The 20,519-nt window shown below is 38.2% G+C and overlaps 1 protein-coding gene across 6 annotated transcripts in view; it reads left to right on the top strand.

Annotated features, from left to right (window-relative positions):
- The window catches only part of SMYD3 (SET and MYND domain containing 3), a 707,320-nt gene that overhangs the window by 176,595 nt on the left and 510,206 nt on the right, over positions 1 to 20,519 (top strand). For all 6 annotated transcript variants that reach the window (XM_027613201.1, XM_027613207.1, XM_027613205.1 and 3 more), the window contains 3 exons: positions 12,564 to 12,671; positions 14,230 to 14,287; positions 16,306 to 16,442. In XM_027613201.1, coding sequence (XP_027469002.1) covers positions 12,564 to 12,671; positions 14,230 to 14,287; positions 16,306 to 16,442 — 303 coding nt within the window. The remainder of the gene's footprint in view (positions 1 to 12,563; positions 12,672 to 14,229; positions 14,288 to 16,305; positions 16,443 to 20,519) is intronic.

Here is a 20,519-nt window from a genome sequence, read left to right as displayed (position 1 = left end):
ACCTACCTACCTACCTATCTACTTGTCTTATCATCTGTTAATCTGTCTGTCAATCTAAGACCAGTCAGAAGTGGCATTTAAGTGGACACCTGAAAGAAGTAATCAAGACATGCCAAGGGGCGCCTGGGTGGCTCAGTTGGTTAAGCAACTGCCTTCGGCTCAGGTCATGATCTTGGAGTCCCGGGATCGAGTCCTGCAGCAGGCTTCCTGCTCAACAGGGAGTCTGCTTCTCCCTCTGATCCTCCCTGCTCTCATGCTCTCTCTCTATCTCATTCTCTCTCAAATAAATAAATAAAATCTTTAAAAAAAAAAAAAAGACATGCCAAGATTGGGAGAAGAGAGTTTCAGGCTGGATGCACATCAAATGGAAAAGGAAGAATGAATATGGTATGTTCAAGAAGGACAAGAAGGCCAGATGGTGGACCAGGGGCAGCAGCAGATGTTGTAGGAGATAAGATTGGAGAGATGGGAGGGGCTGGGTTATGATAAGGCCCTTATAGGCTATGGCTAAAAATATACATAAAAATATACATCTGTGGGTGATGGGCTGCTACTATAGCGTCCTAAGGGGGGAAGGAGGGTCATTATTAATGTGTGATTGAGTTTTTAAAGGAATCCTTCTGACTGTGGGGATAGCTTACAGAGGAGTAAAGGTAGGGGGTGAAGAGCCAGTCAGGAGCTTATGATAGTAATCTGGTCATCATATGATGGTGGCTAGGATTACAGTAGTGGCATCAAAGAGGATAAGGCAGATTTGAAGGAAGCATTGCCTGAATATGCTCCTGGATGCATTCATTCATTCATTGGTTCGAGAGTTCATTGTGTGCTAAGCACTGATCTAGTCAAGAGCTTGGATGGCTTGGATTAGAGTAGCAGCAGTGAGGCGTTCAGAAGTGATTGGATCTGAGACCTATTTTGAAGGTGTAGCTCAACGTTTGCCAATAGATTAGATGTAAGAGGTAAGACAAAAAGAACAGTCAGAGGTGACTTCCAGCTTTCTGACCTGAGCAGCTTTGGGTGAATGGTGGTGCCATTTAGTGACTTACAGAAATCTAAGGGAAGAGGAGGTTCTGGGAGGGCAATTTTAATACCCAAGTTTTAAGTTTGTGCCTATTGAATATACCTGTGGAGATGTTGAATAGGCAACTGATATGCTTGTGTGGAGCTCAGAAGAGGGGCGGGCACTGCGTGAAAAAAAATAAAAAGAATGAATATAGGGTGGGGAGGGAGAAGAATCAAGAAAGACTTGTTTTTGGCTTGAGCATTTGGGAAGATGATGATTGCATTTATGATGTGGGGAAGACTATATAAGATCTCAGATGGGAAAAATCTGCTTTGGCCCTGTTAGTTTGGGGATAACTGTTAGACATCTGTTAGGATCAATTTCCCCTTCTTGAGTTTTTAACTTTAAACAATATGGGCAAACCTCCATCTGTGTTTTATCAAGCATAGTCATCTCCCCTTAGCCACCATTTCCCTTTCTGCATTTCCAGTTACTTGAAGTCAGCTGCATCTCAAAAATATTAGATAGAAAATTCCAGAGATAAACAGTTTGTAAGTTTTAAATTGCATGCTGTTCTGAGAAGCGTGGTGAAATCTTGCGCTGTCCCACACTGTCCCATTCCTCCCATGTGGGACCTGAATCATCTCTTTGTCCAGCATATTCATGCTGTATATACTACTTGTTAGTCACATCTCCTAGGTGTGTATGTGTAGGAAAAAAGTAGTATATATAGGGTTTGGTACTATGCGCAGTTTCAGGCATCCACTGGAGTCTTAGAACTGTCCCTCTTGGATAAGGTGGATGTACTTTATAGACAGTGTCTCTCGATTCCCTCCTTTTAAAGGTGAACATAGTGTTCCCACTGATCTGCTCTTATCACCCTATTTCCCATAATTTGCCAGTGTACCTTCACTTTTGTATTATCAAGATTAATATTTACATTCTGTTCTGGAACACAAAGATAGGTCCTGTCTAGGGGTGCCTGGGTGGCTCAGTCAGTTAAGCATCTGATTCTTGATTTCGGCTCAGGTCATGATCTCAGGGTTGTGAGATGGAGCCCTGTGTCTGGTTCTGTGTTGGGCATGGAGCCTGCTTAAGATTCTCTCTCTCCCTCTGCCCCTTCCCCACACCCCTCTCCACCTCGTGCCTGCTCTCTCTTTTTTAAATTAATTAATTTTTTATTAACATATAATGTATTATTTGTTTCAGGGGTACAGGTCTGTGATTCATCAGTCTTACACAATTCACAGCGTTCGCCATAGCACATGCCCTCCCCAGTGTCCATCACCCAGCCACCCCATCCCTCCCACCCCCCCTCCACTCCAGCAACCTCAGTTTGTTTCCTGAGATTAAGAGTCTCTTATGGTTTGTCTTCCTGTCTGGTTTCATCTTATTTCATTTTTCCCTCCCTTCCCCTATGATCCTCTGTCTTGTTTCTCAAATTCCTCAAATTTATCTGGATTCTCCATTTTGACACTCCTTTGCTTACTCAGAATCATTCCAGTAGCAAAGAGGTGTTTTCAGACTGTTTGGCATGCAGACTTTTGGTTAAGTCTCTCTTTTTAATGCTACTTTTCAATCCCCTTCAGTGCCCGACATAAACTCTGTGATGCTAGATTCCTGTTGGATTTCTGCTTGGTAGGTTGGCTCCCCTCTCAGAAAAGACTTTGAGGGTAACTGCCATTTGATGTGGACTCCACTGCCCTGTTTGTGTAGCCTGTCTCACCCCCACTTTCTAGACATGATGTTGAACTCCTCATTCATTGACGGCCATTCTAATACACTTTGGGAGTTAAAAACTTGATAATTACTTGTACGAGGGCTAAAATACGTGTGCTCCATCACCGTGTTCCACTAGAACTTGGTGCTGACATTCTGATTAATCCAGCATGGAGGTTTCTTTCAAAGAAGATTGGAAGTCTGTAGAGGTAAATGAGTTATTTTGCCTTTCTAGCTAAAATATATCAATTAGGTCATTCCATCTTCATATGATCTCTCACTAGATCAGAGATTGGCAAATGTTTTTGTAGTGGTTCAGATAATAAATATTGTAGGCATTGTGGGCTATAGATTTGTCACAACTACTCAACTCTTGTGTGATAGGCGGGAGTGTAAATTGTAAGGGTGGCTATGTTTTAATAAAACTTTATGAAAGCAGGTGGCAGAATGGATTTGACCTGAATCGTACACTAGATGATCACTGAATCACTTTGGGGTACTAATATTATTATTTATTATATGATTCCTCAGTTAACCAGGAGACTGTAATTTCCATTTTCTGAAGAAGTAATACTTTTTTCTTGTTTCTTATGTCAATTTGATGCCGTATGACAATTCTCCTGCCTCACTCCGTCTTTATATTTGGTTCTATCTGTCTAATTTGATTAAGGCTAGTGGGAAGGCACTCTTGTTCTACACTTGATGCAGCATTCAGTAAGCTTTGAAAGTGATAAGTCTGAAGTCTATCACTAGGTCTCTCATGTGCTCTGAGGAGATTTTATGCAAGATTTTAATCAATATCTGTCAGTCAGCTGAGACACCTGGCTTAGCTTTCCACTTTTCTTTTTCCAGTTTCCAACTTTTTAGACCTTTGTGTATCTGCCAACCTGCAGTTCAATACTGGACTGCATTTGAAGCATGAAGAGGGAGATACTGTTTATTTGCTATAAAATGGTTTATGAGGGACTGGATAGCTGTTGGGTCTCTCTCTTTTCTTTCCTGCAAGTTTCATGGCAACTCAACTATCCCAGTTATGCTCATAGTAAATCTCTGTCAATATTGTTTGTGAGTGGAATTGATCATGACTAGGTGGTAAAAAGATCATAACAGTCTTTCACACAGAAGATGTTCAGTTAGTGGTATTAGTGATAAAATTGTTGAATAAATGACTTAAAAGAACTTATTTTCTGTTTGCATATTTTAAGCCAATTTCTTCATCCTTAATGATCCAAAATTTGAAAAAAATACTGTTCCAAATTTTCAGCTGTGTAAGCCTAATGTGGGCAAGATTCGGACCTATTTTGACATAATTCAGATATCTGTTCCTGTGGATATTACAGAGTCATGGATTTTATAATTGGGAGGCTGCCTTCAAGAACATTGAATCTAGTCTTCTTACAGAATAAATATCTGCTGAGCCCAGGTCATGAATTACATGTGTTTTACCCAAACCAGGCTCAATACATGTTGTCAAACTCCATCCCACATAATAATAAGCTGCTCTAAAATGAGTCTTTTTAAATTTTTTTTTAAAGATTTTATTTATTTATTTGACAGACACAGTGAGAGAGGGAACACAAGCAGGGGGAGTGGGAGAGGGAGAAGCAGGTTTTCCGCAGAGCGGGGAGCCTGATGTGGAGTTCTATCCCAGGACCCTGGGATCATGACCTGAGCTGAAGGCAGACGCTTAATGACTGAGCCACCTAGGCGCCCCTAAAACGAGTCTTTACTCCAACCCAAATCCAATCTTTGACAGTATTTATATGGGTTCTTGAGCTCTAGTGACTTTGTTTCCAAGGAGGAGTGGGAAATGTCATAGTAGTGCTAAGGTCATTTTGTGTAAGAAAGAAGAAGTAAATTGATTTTCTTTCTCTGCGGTAACATCTCATCTGTAAATTCTCTTCTTTAGTCATAAGGATCATGTCTGACTGGCCAAAGAAAGTATTGTTAGAGAGTTTACTGGCTTTTCTTCTTTTTGGGTGGCCTTAATTTTAAATAATGATAAATATATAGTAAGTTAGATCTTCTATAAATGGTACTGGTTTAGGAAGAAATCATCAGATACCTATCAAACACCTGTACATGCAAGATGTACCTAATTGGTAATACACTTATTTATTTTTTTAAAAGATTTTTTAATTTATTAATTTAGAGAGAGAGCATGCACAAGTGGGAGGAGGGTCAGAAGGAGAGGGAGAGAGAGAGAGAGAGAGTCTTAAGCCAACTCCATTCTGAGTGCGGAGCCCTTCACGGGGCTCAATGCCAGGATCCTATCATGACCTGAGCTGAAATCAAGAGTCTGACACTTAACCGAGTAAGCCACCCAGGTGCTCCCCTAGTACACACTTACTTTTAAAAACCAGACATGAACAAAACTAACCTGATAAAAGTTTACTAAGTCTTTGCATTACGGAAGATTTCACTGAAGCATTTTTTAACATTTAAAAAATTAATACATTTAAACCATTCTTTGAGTTATAAGCAGATTTTCCAAAATATTTAAGTGTTTATTGAACAGTCGTTTTGCTTTCTCTTTCATGTAAAAGTGCTTTTCCCTAAATCACAGTTGCTAGACCTAAGATAATTATATTTGCTATTATTTGTAAATATAATAATCTGATATTTGCAGAAAATTCAAACAGTGTTGGGAAAGCATAAGGAGAAAGGCAAAAATAGCTTTTTCTTTTAGGAAAAACTGAAAAAATTATTACCAATTGTTCAGTTTTGTATACAAATGTATGAAGAGCATTCTTACATTTTTTCTGTACATCAATTACATTTGTGAGGATTAAGTGCATTATAAATATTATTTATATGCCAACAATATTCACATTAAGACTTCTGATGTTCATTACCAAACACCCATCAGAAGGATTAGAGGGGTGCCAGGGTGGCTCAGTTAGTTAAGCGTCTGACTCTTGATTTTGGCTCAGGTCATGGTCTCAGGGTCATGAGACTGAGCCCCGCGTTAGGCTCCACAATGGGCTGCAGCCTACTTGGTATTCTCTCTCTCGCTCGCTCTCTCCCCCTACCCCCGCTTGCAGACGAGCTCTCGCTCTCTCTCCCTCTCTTTCTCTAAAAAGAAAAAAAAAGATTTGAGAACCTTACAGTTCTACTAATAGTTTAGTAAGTATAGGATAGTATTTTTTTTGGTTCTTCTATTTAATATGTACAATGGCGTCCTTTTTAATTTAGTCTAGATCAGTGGTTTTTCAACCTTAGCTACATGTGGAATCCTTTTGTGATGATTAAAAAGACTTTGGACACCTGATCCTATCTCATCACTACTGTCAGAATCTCTTCAGTCGTCCCAGGCTGTGAATTTAAATATATATTTTTATGTGTGCGTGTGCTGTGTATGTTTATGTAGCATTGTTCTAGATCTGCAGTTTTCAGCTCTCCCAGACCTAACTCTATCTTTTTTTTTTTTAAGGTTTATTTATTTGACAGAGAGAGTGAGAGAGATCAAGCATGCTCAGAAGCAGGCAGAGGGAGCGGGAGAAGCAGGTTCCCTGCTGAGGAGAGATCCTATTGTGGGGTTCGATCCCAGGACCCTGGGATCATGACCTGAGCCAAAGGCAGACGCTTCACTGAGTGAGCCACCCAGGAGCCCTGCTATCTATTTTTTTTTAAGTTTTTATTTATTTTGGAGAGAGATAGAGCTTGTGAGCAGGGGGAGGGGCAGTGGGAGAGGGAGAGAGGGAGAGAATATCTCAAGCAGACTGTGCTGAGCGCAGAGTCCAGTGCTGGGCTCGATCCCTGAGATCATGACCTGAGCGGGAATCAAGAGTCAGATGCTCAACTGACTGAGCCACCCAGGTGCCCCTCTCCCTTTTTATAATAATTATATTTTTGTCCTCTCTACTATATTGAAATGAAATTCCATAGTTAGTACAGTCTAACTAGTTATGTATTTTTAAAATTCAATATCAATATAATACCATAACTTGAATGTAAAGGAGGAAAAAAATGAAAATAACTTATAATAAAATAATGTTTTATATTTATGTACAGTAAGCACAAATTAACATGAAAGACAAATGAAATTAAAATATTGCATTAAGACACAAAGACAATGGGAAAAAGAATTTTGGATGGAAAAAGGAAATGAAGACATCTACATTGATTCCACATGTCAGTACATACAGGACTCGGAAACCACTCTGGAAATCTCTACATTTCCATGTTCTATAGTACCTACAGTGACTCAGAACAAAAACTAATTAAGTAAACCAGTAGCTCCCAATGAGGGTAACCCTAATCTTGAGGATATGTATTTTATTTTATTTTGTATTTTATTATTTTTTATGTATTTTATTTTTTCAAATTTTTATTTAAATTCAAGTTAGTTAACATATAGTATAATATTGGTTTCAGCAGTAGAATTTAGTGATTCATCCCTTACAAATAACACCCAGTGCTCAACACAACGAAAATAACACATATTGTAGTATATAGATGCTCAGGCATGAGTAGACCTGAAGACATAATTAAGAAGTCAGATATTTGCATTTATACAAAGTCAATTTGGAAAGGGAAGTACAAAATCCAGGATCAGAAAATACGTTATTGGTACCTCAAATACCATAGGTGATGTTGCCTTCAGTCATATGCTTTTATAAAATTTTAAATAAATTTAGCTAAACTTCTTAAAATGCAGTCTTCCCTTGAATTACCTAGAAAATTCAGTGCTATCAAGGCTGTGTAAAAACAAGCTCTTTGTTTTTATATGTGAAAGGAGGCTTAGTTCCAGGCTCGGATAATTGGAAACAAGTTTGTTCCCTCTACAGAATGTTTGATTGGATATTTAAAAGTCGTCTTAGATTTGGAATGATTGATTCTTTTTTTTTAAGATTTATTTATCAGTTTTTAGAAAGAGAGAGCATGCAAGCCGTGGGAGGGGCAGTGGGAGTGGGGAGAGAGAATCCTTAAGCAGATTCGCCACTGAGTGTGGACCCTGATGTGGGGCTTGATCCCACGACCCTGAGATCGTGACCTGAGCTGAAATCAAGAGTTGGACACTTAACTGACTAAGCCACCTTGGCGCCTGGAAGAATTGATTCTTCATTGTACGGAATATCCCACATGGGATGTCCAGCATTTCTGGTTCCTGGCCACTCAGTGCCCATGTCTCTCCCCAGGCATCCTAACAAATAAGGATGCTCCCATATATTTTCCAAACAACCTTCAAGATTAGGGTTACCCCCATTGGGAACTGCTGGTTTACTTAATTAGTTTTTATTCTGAGTCACTATAAGTACTATAGAACATGAAAATGTAGAGATTTCCAGAGTGGTTTCTGAGTCCTGTATGTACTGACATGTGGAATCACTGTAGATGTCTTCATTTCCTTTTCCCATCCAAAACTATTTTTTCCCCATTGTCTTTGTGTCTTAATGCAATATTTTAATGTCATTTGTCTTTCATGCTAATTTGTGCTTATTGTACATCACTGATAATGTTCAACTTTCAGAACAGAAAACATTAGAGCCAATATTGTGAAAAAAATCTTAATTGTATCCCACATTGCAGTGAGGGAAGAAAATAGGAAAAAATAAATCAGGGAGGTTGTCTTTGTAAAACTGGCAGATATGTTATGTGCTGTTGATGTCTAGACCAAGGTTAAAGTTTGTACAGTTTAGATAATGCCTAATGCTCTTGTGAGATTGTGAGGTTTTGCTTCAGTGTCACATGTGGTTACTTAAGAGATTGCTTTGTAAGCCTTTTCTGTGGTAAGCTTCTGTTAGGGAGCCGTATGGTAAGATGCGATGGTGATGCTGAGCAGTAAATCCTAATAATTATTGTTTTAAAAACATGGTTTTTAATATCATGGTGAAATATGAAGTAGGCTCTATGTTGGCACTATGCTATAGACCAGTTTTAAGTGGTATGATTACTTTCTATATTTATATAGATCTAATTTGGTGTTTATTTTTATTTTTATTTTTTTATTTTGTAAAGATTTTATTTATTTATTTGAGAGAGAGAAAGAGAGAAACAGTATGAGAGGGGAGAAGGTCAGAGGGAGAAGCAGGCTCCCCGCTGAGCCGGGAGCCTGATGGGGGACTCAATCCCAGGTCTCCGGGATCATGACCTGAGCCGAAGGCAGTCGCTTAACCAACTGAGCCACCCAGGTGCCCATCTAATTTGGTTTTTAGATGAAAAGAATGAGTATCTTTTTCCTGAAGCAAATGGGAAGATAAGTATGTTCTCTGGTGTTTTCATGCAGTGATTTAGGAATAGCTTTAAGAAACATACTGTCTAGTTTCTAATAAGTTTAACTTCTGAGAAATAGTAGTGTAATATTAATTATGCTAAAGACCTAAAGTTGTTTTGACAGGAATTCTCCAAAATTTGGATGTTTAATTCTAAATAATGTTATCTAACAGATCAACAGGTTTGTTACCTAGGGGTACATTTTGTAGTTACTTCACTGTGGTAAGCTAGCAGGAGACTGAGATGCTCAGAACATAACAAAGGAGTTGTAGATGATCACTTGTACTTACAAGTGTTGAATAAAATCTTCTTTTAAGATTTTTTTTGGTCCAAATGGTCTCACCTTCTTTTGCTAGGTGCCATCCTTTGGTACCTGGACACTTGCTCAGGCTTTGAACAGGGCCAGAGGGCTTTCTCAGAGACCCATTTGTACTTGTGGTTCATTCCTGCCTACATAGCCAGTCCAGTGAGGGCATCTATCAGCATTCTCAACTATTAATACTAAATGAAAACTCTTCCACCAAAGTTGTGGTTCACCAGTCAGAAATAAAAAATATTAGCACTCTCGTTTTCTATCAGTGTGAATGATCATGAATTTGTCTGTTAAACCCACTCTCACTGAAAGATCAGATGAAGGAAAGAAAGTAAATAGCTATATCTGAGTCCATATATACCAACCTAATTTCCCAAAGGATGGCAGTAACAATCACAGGAAACTCTGTGTTAACTAAGTTATACAAGTTTCTTTCATGCAGAGCTTTTTAGCAAACTAAATTACTTCCATTCTCTAAGCAGGGTGTGTATTATGCAGCGGTTTTCAAACTTAATTGCCAATGGAAGGTATTTTTTTAAGGGATCTTACCCATGTTGATAAATTGCTAATTGCTGGTCTAAGACTAGCCCCCTAAACAATAGAAACATTTTCTTTCACAGACTTACAGTTTAATATTATGCCGTTTAGTGAGTACTGACATTGGAAGTAGCTATATGATGGCCATTATAATTGTCTGGTATGTTGATTGGCATTCTTAGAATAAACTCCTCTTGTGATTTAATACTTGGTGAAGCTGTGTTTTTCTTTTCTGTCAGATGAGAATTATATAAGCCATTATGCTTTATTTTTTGCATTGCCAAAAGGCAAGTCGAATAAATGTATGGTGATTATTGAGCTCTCATGAGTAGAATACTAAGGATTTTTACTCTCCTCTTTTGTGTTTATGTAGCTTGGTGGTGAGATCCCGTCCAGCTTACTTTAGTCATCTTTAATATAAGGATAATATCTACCATTTGTATTATTGTGAAAAATCAAATGAAATATCCTTTTTTATTTGCTTAGTGGTGTGTCTGACATACTGCAGAATGCTAAGTAAATGCTAGAGGACTATTTTTTTTTGTAACTTCAACATTTTTCCATTTCTACTTTTTTTTTTAAAGATTTTATTTATTTATTTGAGAGAGAGAGAGTGAGAGATAGCACGAGAGGGAAGAGGGTCAGAGGGAGAAGCAGACTCCCTGCTGAGCAGGGAGCCCGATGTGGGACTCGATCCTGGGACTCCAGGATCATGACCTGAGCCGAAGGCAGTTGCCTAACCAACTGAGCCACCCAGGCGCCCATACATCTTCATTTTGAAGCAACTCAGTCTTGTTTAGAAGTGAGTGAAGTATAAATACTAAAAAAGCAAAAAGATTACAAACATCACATTAAAAGCATTACTGTAGTGGATAAGAAGAAATGAAGTGAGGCAGTCATGGGTTCAGTTGAGGAAAGAAGTGTTGTACCCCTTGCAAACCTTGCCTTCAAGATTTGGGTTCGTAGGAAATAGCAGATAAGCCACATCTTCACCCAGGAACTCAACACTGGCAGTCTTTCTGAGCAAAATGCTGGCTTGAAACTCACAGTTTCAAAGTAGCTGCAGCACTTTTGACTTTTTAAAAATTTTATTTATTTGAGAGAGAGAGAGCGCACACAAGCGCATGAGTGGGGGGAGGGCAGAGAGATAAGCTGACTCCCCTCTGAGCTTGGAGCCAGATGTGGCACTCCATCCCAGGACCCTGAGATCACGACCCCAGCCAAGGTCACACACTTAACCGACTGAGCCACCCAGGTGTCCCCAGATTTGAATTTCTGGTTGCACTTCGTGTTTGTGCTATAGGTGGAAAAGAGAGAGTTCCTCCTGGAGGGATTTTATAGGGCCAGAAGTTGGGAGGCATATTTACAGTTTCTGAAGCAAGAATGTGTGTGAGTGTCAGGCATTTCGGTGATGGAACTTCCAGCTTTCAGTTGGAATAGAACGTGTCAGACATTTAGTCGAGCCTTCTCCCACTCAACCAGGGTTAAATCTTAGATACTCTGCATTGTATTTCTCTATAGAGGTCATTCCCTGTGAAGGAGCCATGACATTTCTGACTCCCAAGATTCAGGGAGACAGTGTCCTCCTCCCTACTGTCTGCTCTTCTCAGCAATGCAGGATTGGTGACTGGCTCGTTGGTCTTTTCAGCCACACCAGCACATAGGTAGGATTGTGGGTTAAGTGACCATATAATTTATCATCCACAGCACACTTTTCAGAATGAAAAGGGGTACTATTAATGATTAGGCCGGGACAACATAAATAAACCACAGCAGTCCTGGGCAAATGACATTTGGTCATTTTAGTTAATAACCCCTTGCTGTGTGGTCTTCAAAAACAAAAGGTTTCATATTTATTGTTATATTAGTCCCTGATACTTCTATACTCTCTAAAGCAGCACAGAAATTCAGAAGGCTATCTGCCCTGTTTTGATTTTCTTTTTTTTTAAGATTTTATTTATTTATTTGAGAGAGAGAGAATGAGAGATAGAGAGCACATGAGAGGGGGGAGGGTCAGAGGGAGAAGCAGACTCCCCACTGAGCAGGGAGCCCGATGCGGGACTCGATCCCGGAACTCTGGGATCATGACCTGAGCCAAAGGCAATCGCCTAACCAACTCAGCCACCCAGGCGCCCCTGTTTTGATTTTCTTGAACCATGTGTTTATTTTCTAATTTGGTGTGATATTTTCTTTTTGTATTCAAAATTACTGCCTCTTATTGAATCCTATTTAATCAGCTAAAAGATAAAAGACTATCTTATAAATTATTAAGTAAGTCATAATGATTCTTCCTTGGACTCCACCAGCCAGGTAATAACCATGGGGTAGTTTGAAGGGCAGAGGTGGAGGAGAAGTGTTGATGTCCATGCCTGGTAATTACATTCTTGGGAAAGACTAGGTTCTGCATCATTAATAGTATTAGAATATTGCTTTCGTTTTCTTTTCTTTTTTTTTTTTTAAGATTTTATTTATTTATTTGACAGAGAGAGACACAGTGAGAGAGGGAACAGAAGCAGGGGGAGTGGGAGAGGGAGAAGCAGGCTTCCCGTGGAGTGGGGAGCTCGGTGCGGGCTCGATCCCAGGATCCTGGGATCATGACCTGGGCCGAAGGCAGATGCTTAACGGCTGAGCCACCCAGGCGCCCTTTGCTTTCGTTTTCTATTTTGCAGTTATATTTAGGCTGTTAACATCAAATTAATGTTGATGACTCTCCACGTTCAAAACCAGTGTAAATGAAAGTTACAACATATGCCCTCCCCACTCTTGTCTTAACAGAAAAAAGCTTGGCCAGACCACAAGCGGGAATGCAAATGCCTTAAAAGTTGCAAACCCAGGTATCCCCCGGATTCTGTTCGACTGCTTGGCAGAGTTGTTTTCAAACTTGTGAGTATAAAACTCATGGAATAAGCTTGGATTTTAATTAACCAAAGCACTTGAAGTTGTATGTATTATTCATATATTTTTTTAAAGATTTTATTTATTTATTTAGAGACAGAAAGGATGTGAGTGGGGGGAGGGTCAGAGGGAGAGAGAATCTCAAGCAGACTCCCTGCTAAGTGCAGAGCCCAAGGCAGGACTCGATCTCATGACCCTGAGATCACCACCTGAGTGGAAGGCTAGAGTAGGATGCTTAACTGACTGAGCCACCCAGGTTCCCCATATTATTATTTAAGGCCAACTTTAAACCCATGTGAAGGTAGAAGGTAGATTATATCAGGGAGTATCTTAAGACAAAAACTTGTCATTTTCCTATTAATCACATGATGATAATTACTCTTACATGGAAGAGTGCTTTTTTTTTTTTTTTTTATAGACAGGTTTCACTGAAATTGCTTCTTCAGTCTTTTCCCCTACTCTGCCTAAACCACCACTGGGTTCTGTGGAATAAACCTCTGGCGATACCCTCCAGACTCCCTTTTGCCAAAAGCTTTCATGTGAATGTCTCTTTCTCAAATTATTTCAGGTTCCAGCTCTCTTCTGTCCTGTTGTTTATTGAATTTTTTGGGGTAGGGGTAGGCTATAAAATTTTATAGAGAGTTTTAATCATGTAAAATTATGTTTTTACACCTAAAACTAACACAGTGTTATATATCAATTATATCTCACTTCTAAAAAATCTGGATGTAGAATACCAAATGGGCATTGTCTTTGGACTGAGTATATAACCCCTATCATATATTTAGGTACTAATTTGCAAATATATATATTGTGTTGAACTAAAAAATACAAATTTATTTCAAAGCATTAATAAATTCAGATCAACTTTGTTATGTATTTCTTTAGTTGCTAGATATTAAAAGTATGATCATTATATTTGAGGCTGAACTTTTTTTTACTTTATTAATATCAGAATGATAGAGAACCAGGACCTACTGGATTAGAATCTAATAGAAAGCACTGATAATAATAATAATAATAGATACGGTCTATTGAGCACTTAGGATTTCTAGGCCCCGTGCTAATTGCTTTACAGGATAGACCTCATTTCATCCCCACAGCAACCCAGGGAATCTATGATTCTTTTATGTTTTAGATAAGGACATTGATGACTTTTGACTTAAGGTAATTTGGTGAAGGTTGCAGTTTGTAATAAACTCTTATTTTTATCGATCCATCTCTGCTTTTCTATAATGATAGGAGTAAAATGCTTACAGTAATACAAGTCTGTGGGTAGAGCTGGGGAAAAGAAATAAAAGTATGAGAACTTCTTATAAAAGAATTTTCCAATTGGAAATCAAATTGAGGGGGTAAGTCATAACTTAGATTTTAAAATTGTTACTGATTGAATAATTCAACTCTTAGAAAGTGATGAAGAGGAGGAATATTAACATTGTCTCTTTAAATAGAGTTTCATTTCAATATCTAAAGAGATTCAAATTTATTCATTGATATATTGGAGCACTTGAAGTTGTTTTTGGTGTTTTCCCCCTTTGCCTCATAGATGGAAGAAACACCGTCTGAATCGGAGAAACTTTACTCATTTTATGATCTGGAGTCAAGTAAGTGATTGTCTATCAGCACCAAAAAAATCCTGTCATTTATTTGCTGACCTCATGCATTGCTTTCTTTTTAACATTGTTTTTCTGTCTCCTTATTTTGTGAGGCAAATCTCACAAACCTTTTCATGTTTTTATATATGCTTGACACATTAGCTTATTTAATTTGTTCCAGGGTAGTCTTGGCCTTTTAGGAGTTTGTAAAGTACTAGAACCTGATCTTTGATTCTTTTTGATGCCAGGGAACAATGATGTGAACAAGGGGGTTCTAGGGAACATTTGGGGTCACTGGTCCTTTATTTATTTTTATTTATTTATTTTAATTTTTTTAAAGATTTTATTTATTTATATGACAGAGAGAGACACAGCGAGAGAGGGAACACAAGCAGGGGGAGTGGAAGAGGGAGAAGCAGGCTTCTCACTGAGCAGGGAGCCTGACACAGGGCTTGATCCCAGGATCCTGGGATCATGACCTGAGCTGAAGGCAGACACTGAGCCACCCAGGTACTCCATGGTCCTTTAGATTAGAAGTAAAGTAGATGGTATAGGTGATTTGGGCTGTCTGACAGCATTGAGCATTGTTCTTCTTTTCCACTCCATGGTAGTGGCCAGGATATTTAGGAATACTGACAGGCCCTCCAGTCTGAGTGTTCAGTGTAGGGTTTTTGTTCCTTTCATACTGGGACAGATCCCCTTTAGTGAAGTTGTCTATGACTTCAACCCCAAAGTAGCCAGAGCTCATAGAGTAAATTTTGCTACACAGTTTAATATTTCTGGGTGGAGACAAATACGAAAATGATCTAGTACAGATTTATGGTTATGGGATCCTAAGTGCCAATGATAATAAATTATTATTTAAGAAATCATCGGGTTAATTGTTCTCTGTTGAACAAGTAATTTAAAAAGAATATGTGGAGCTGACATGAGCCCCAGAATTATGCTGTAGTTCAACTTGATATATCTTTTCAGTTTTAATAGAGAACTAATTAATAATTTTTCGTGTTATATTACTGCTAAGTAATTAATGTCTCTTGCTGTGAGTAACAGTAGCCCTACTCAATAGTGGTGTCATCCATGCCGTCTTTTTTTTTTTTTTTAAAGATCTTATTTATTTACTTGACAGCGAGAGAGAGAGGAAGAGAGGGAATACAAGCAGGGGGAGTGGGAGAGGGAGAAGCAGGCTTCCCATGGAGGAGGGAGCCCAATGTGGGGCTCGATCCCAGGACCCTGGGATCATGACCTGAGCTGAAGGCAGACACTTAATGACTGAGGCACCCAGGCGCCCTCATCCATGCTGTCTTAAGTGAAGTGTTCTACAACATTATGAATTGTACACTCTTAGCCTTAACACCTTTTTGTGCTAAAAATTAAATTGAGTTTTCAATGGAGTGATTTTTTGACAGCTATGCTCTGGAACCTTCTCCTTCTGTTTGGGTTTAGCAGCACCGCATCTTGTTTATTCAGTGTGGAAATAATTTGAAGTCGAGATTTCTTGGGTTGCTCCCTGTTTTCTTCTCAGTGGACTTTTTATGTGACACATTTCACCAGTTGGACTCTCACTGAACTTTTTACTTTTGGTTATCCTTTTGTTTTTGGTTTTGTTTTTTCCTTTGAGATATACTGTTTATCAGTTGGTCATGACCTGGTTGAAAATTGTTTCATGGGAAGATCTGCTTAAATTCACTTGACTTGACGCACTTGTGATGTCCAGGGTGATGTGGGGGACCTGTAACACACATCTTTCCTGATTTGGGTTGTAGTGTTTTTCATCTGTACATGTTATTTATTTTGTTTTGATAGGTATTTGATCTTATATTGTAGATGAAGTTTGGTGCAATTTAATTGGTAATATATATATTGTAATATGTAGCTGCGAAAAAATAAAAAGGAACGTATTTGCTCTCTGTCAGAATGAAATCTAGAGAGGATAAATCTGGTTTAACAGCTAGCATTGAACACCTGAAAATTGTCCATTAAAAATTCACTGTGTGATTGTGCTATTTATTCTCTCTTTAAAAAAGATATTAACAAAATCACTGAAGATAAGAAAGAGGGCCTCAGGCAGCTGGTAATGACATTTCAACATTTCATGAGAGAAGAAATCCAGGATGCTTCTCAGCTGCCACCTTCCTTTGACATTTTTGAAGCTTTCGCAAAAGTAAGTGTTATTTGATATCTTTGTTAATGCCGTAAATCAACTCTTTACTTCTTATTTTGTTGTTGATCCATGAAAATTTAGGAGCTTTCATGCCTTAAATCACTCCCCTACCTTATTGAGTAGAGAATGAGAGAATGTATTGCTTATATTGAAAAGGGTATTATTACTTTTTATGTTTTATCAGTACTCTTATTCCTGGCCTGCGTATGTTCATTGTCAGCATGCAAAGTGCTCTCTCATACTCTCAGGAGTATGCTTGCTTTTCTCCAGAGAAAACAGCCTATTCCCTTGTTTCTTACTAATGGATTTTTAAGGTTATCATTGCATTCAAGTTTGTGTTGTTGTTTCAGTGATGGATTTTGGTCTTTGAAGTGAAAAATATATTGGAATCCATTTCTTGATTATGTGAATTTAAATAATATGAAAATATAACCATTTCTGATTTAAAAATAGTTGTCTAAAAATCTGTTTAAATGTTTCAGGTCACTAAAATCCTGTGCTAGGTATAGAAAATAGGTTTAATTTCATATTTTTGTGTGTGGTTTCTTGGTAGTCCCTACCTGACATGCTCTGTTTGGAAATGATTCTGATGGTTTGTTTGGGCCCAGGGAGAAAGCATAAACTGGCTGATCCTTGCTATCTGCCGTGTGATAAGGAAAAAGGAACAGATAATATCCCCACTACTGCTCTGTGTTTGCTGTCCTTGCTTTTCCATATTGCATATTTTGGTTTGCTTAAATATTGACCATATTTTAATAACAAGTAAAATTTTACATTTGATGGTGATTTTGCCACTGATGTTACAATTCATAAGTGCACATCTCCTAACATATTTATCCCATGAATATTTTTAAAGTGTGTTTTGTAATCTACCCATTTTCTAAGAATTCTAAAGTGATTTGTGTGATTGCTATTCTTGTTTTTCTCAAATGTATTTTTATACTTCAGAGTATGTTTTTATGATTTTCTGGTAATATCACCTTAGCATTACATTCTGGTTTGTCTACAGTTTAAAACTGATTTCAAAATACAGTCTTTACTTATAATACATATGAGAAGTGTCTCATGTGTTTATTTTACATCCTTCTGAAAATCATAGCCTTTAGGAGTATCGTTTGTACAATACACACAGGTGCTTTTGATGTTAGATGCTCTACAGAGTAATACCTCCTGAAAGATAAAAATATGCCTTGTGTTGACTGTACCTTCATTCCTAGTGTTAAGTCTGTGGCTTTTTGTGACAGTTATGTCTGTTTTAGAAATTGTTCAAGTGGTAATTACTGGTGCTACTAGTATTTATGGGAAATATTTAAAAATGCTTTCTATTGCTCAATGTAACATGTGAATTACTCTCTTATTTCTCTTATTTTTTTTAAATTTTAATTTCATATATCTCACAGTGAAATTCTTTCTATGCTGTGTAGGGAAAAGTTCAGTCATTATGAATAAGTAGACAAAGTTTTAGTAATATGTTCTCCCTTCTCCCCACATAGTCGTATTTGCTATTGCCACAAAAGTAGAAGACAGACATCTCTGAGATTTTGGGGGGGAAGTGGACTCAGAGCTGTGATTTTTTCCTTATAATGTAGGTTAAAGCAACATTAACCTATGGCTCCTATACTTCCTTGTAAAAGTTTTATTAAGATTTTATAAATTGTTGTTAGTTTTCTGCTTATACATATATCCTTAAAAGAGATCACTTTCCTCCTCCTCCTCTTTTTCTCCCCACCTTCTTCTTCTTTGTCATCTTTTTTTTTTTTTTTAAATAGAATAGTCTAGGGGCGCCTGGGTGGCTCCATCGGTTAAGTGTTGGCCTTCGGTTAAGTGTCTGCCTTCGGCTCAGTTCATGATCCTGGGGTCCCAGGATCGAGCCCTGAGTTGGGCTCCCTGCTTAGCAGGGCGTCTGCTTCTCCCTCTCCCTCTGCCTCTCTTTCTCTCTGTGTCTTTTTCTGTCAAGTAAATAAATAAAATCTTAAAAAAATAGAATAGTCTAATATTAAGCTAACTGGTGTCATGCATACTTTAGGGATGAGCTGCTAACATTGCAAGGTGATGGTGCAGGTCATGACAAATGCATTGGCAGTGGTTGGAGAACCTTGGGCAGAGGATTTTATTCCTATGCCTCTCTCCCTGTCTCAGTGGCATAGAATTAGCCAGAGAGGAATGGACCCCACAGTATGTACTGCCCACAGCCCACATATATACACACTGTCAGGCATAGTTCCAGGCTGCCCTGCCTTTCTCAACCTCATGCACTAACTTTCCAGTTTATCCTTAGACGAAGGCTGGCTTTGCCTGGTCCCAATAAAGAAAATCCTGTTTTATGTTTTGCTTTTGGTCCCCTTCATTTATATTCATTCTGGTTCTCTGCAGGTTTTAGACCTGCTAAGCTTATATCTTAGCTCATCTCATGGTCACTTAAGGCAGAAGGAATTCTGAGACCTTTTCTATATTTGTTTATATCCTAATTTTTTTGACTTTTTGATTATGGACTTTTCCAAACATTCATGAAAGTTGAGAAATTAGTACAATGAATCCTCATGTCTCTGTCAGCTGGTTTCAATAATTTTCAAACTTGTTTTACTTCTGATATTTTTAATATTTAGATTTCAGACAAATGCTCCTTATTTAAAATTCAGATTTCCAAACATTCCTTACAATTAGTCTTTTATAATGAAGCCTCTTGGCCACCTGAGAAGTTGGTGAATTCACTTATTAAATTAAGCAGACCTTTTTAATTTTTTTTGCAGGCCTACCATGTGCAAAGCATTCTTGATTCAGGTTGTAGAAACATGTGGCTAATTATAAATCAGAAAATCATCTACCAAGGCAAAAACCCTAGCAAGCCAAAAGTCTTACTTGGGGATGTGTTATATTTGTTAAACTTGCACTTGCCTGGAATCGAAAGGGCTCAGTGGAGGATGAGAAGGTTCTTAAACCTGAGCGCATGATTCATTCTTGCTAGGCTTTTTGTCTTTTTTCTTTTTCTTCTTCTTTTTTTTTTTTAAGTTAACATACAGTGTGGTATTAGTTTTAGTTGTACAATATAGTGATTCAACACTTCTGTACATCATCTGGTGAATATTATGACAGGTGCACTCCTTAATCCCCATTACCTGTTTCACCTATCCACCCCCACTGCCCCGAACTATCTGTGTGTTCTCTATAGCTGAGAGTCTGTTTCTTGATTTCTCTCTCTCTCTCTTCCTTTCTTTTCCCTTTGCTCGTTTGTTTTGTTTCTTAAACTCCACATATGAATGAAATCATATGGTATTTGTCTTTCTCTGACGTATTTCACTTAACATTATACTCTAGCTCCATCCATGTCATTGCAAATGGCAAGATTTCATTCTTTTTTATAGCTGAGTAATATTCCATTGTAGATACAAACCACATCTTTTTTTGTGTATGTGATTTTTTTAAAATTTTATTTTATTATGTTATGTTAGTCACCATTCATTACATCATTAGTTCTTGATGTAGTGTTCCATGATTCATTGTTTGCGTATAACACTCAGTGCTCCATTCAGTATGTGCCTTCCTTAATACCCATCACCAGGCTAATCCATCCACCCCACCCCCCTCCCCTCTAAAACCCTCAGTTTGTTTCCCAGAACCCATAGTCTCTTATGCTTTGTCTCTCCCTCCGATTTCCCCCCCTTCATTTTTCCCTTCCTACTATCTTTTTTTTTTTTTAACATATAATGTATTATTTGTTTCAGAGGTATAGGTCTGTGATTCAACAGTCTTACACAATTCACAGCGCTCACTGTAGCACATACCCTCCCCAGTGTCTATCACCCAGCCACCCCATCCCTCCCACCCCCCACCACTCCAGCAACCCTCAGTTTGTTTCCTGAGATTAAGAAGTCCTCATATCAAGTGAGATCATATGATACTTGTCTTTCTCTGATTGACTTATTTTGCTTAGCATAATACCCTCCAGTTCCATCCACGTTGTTGCACATGGCAACATTTCATTTTTTCAATGGCTGCATAATATTTCATTGTATATATATATATATATATACCACTTTTTTATCCATTCATCTGTTGATGGACATCTAGGCTCTTTCC

The sequence above is a fragment of the Zalophus californianus genome, chromosome 10 (genome assembly GCF_009762305.2).
Source record: "Zalophus californianus isolate mZalCal1 chromosome 10, mZalCal1.pri.v2, whole genome shotgun sequence".
NCBI lineage: Eukaryota > Metazoa > Chordata > Mammalia > Carnivora > Otariidae > Zalophus > Zalophus californianus.
The sequence above is the reverse complement of the archived record's forward strand: the minus strand, read 5'-3'. Positions and strand labels throughout refer to the sequence as shown.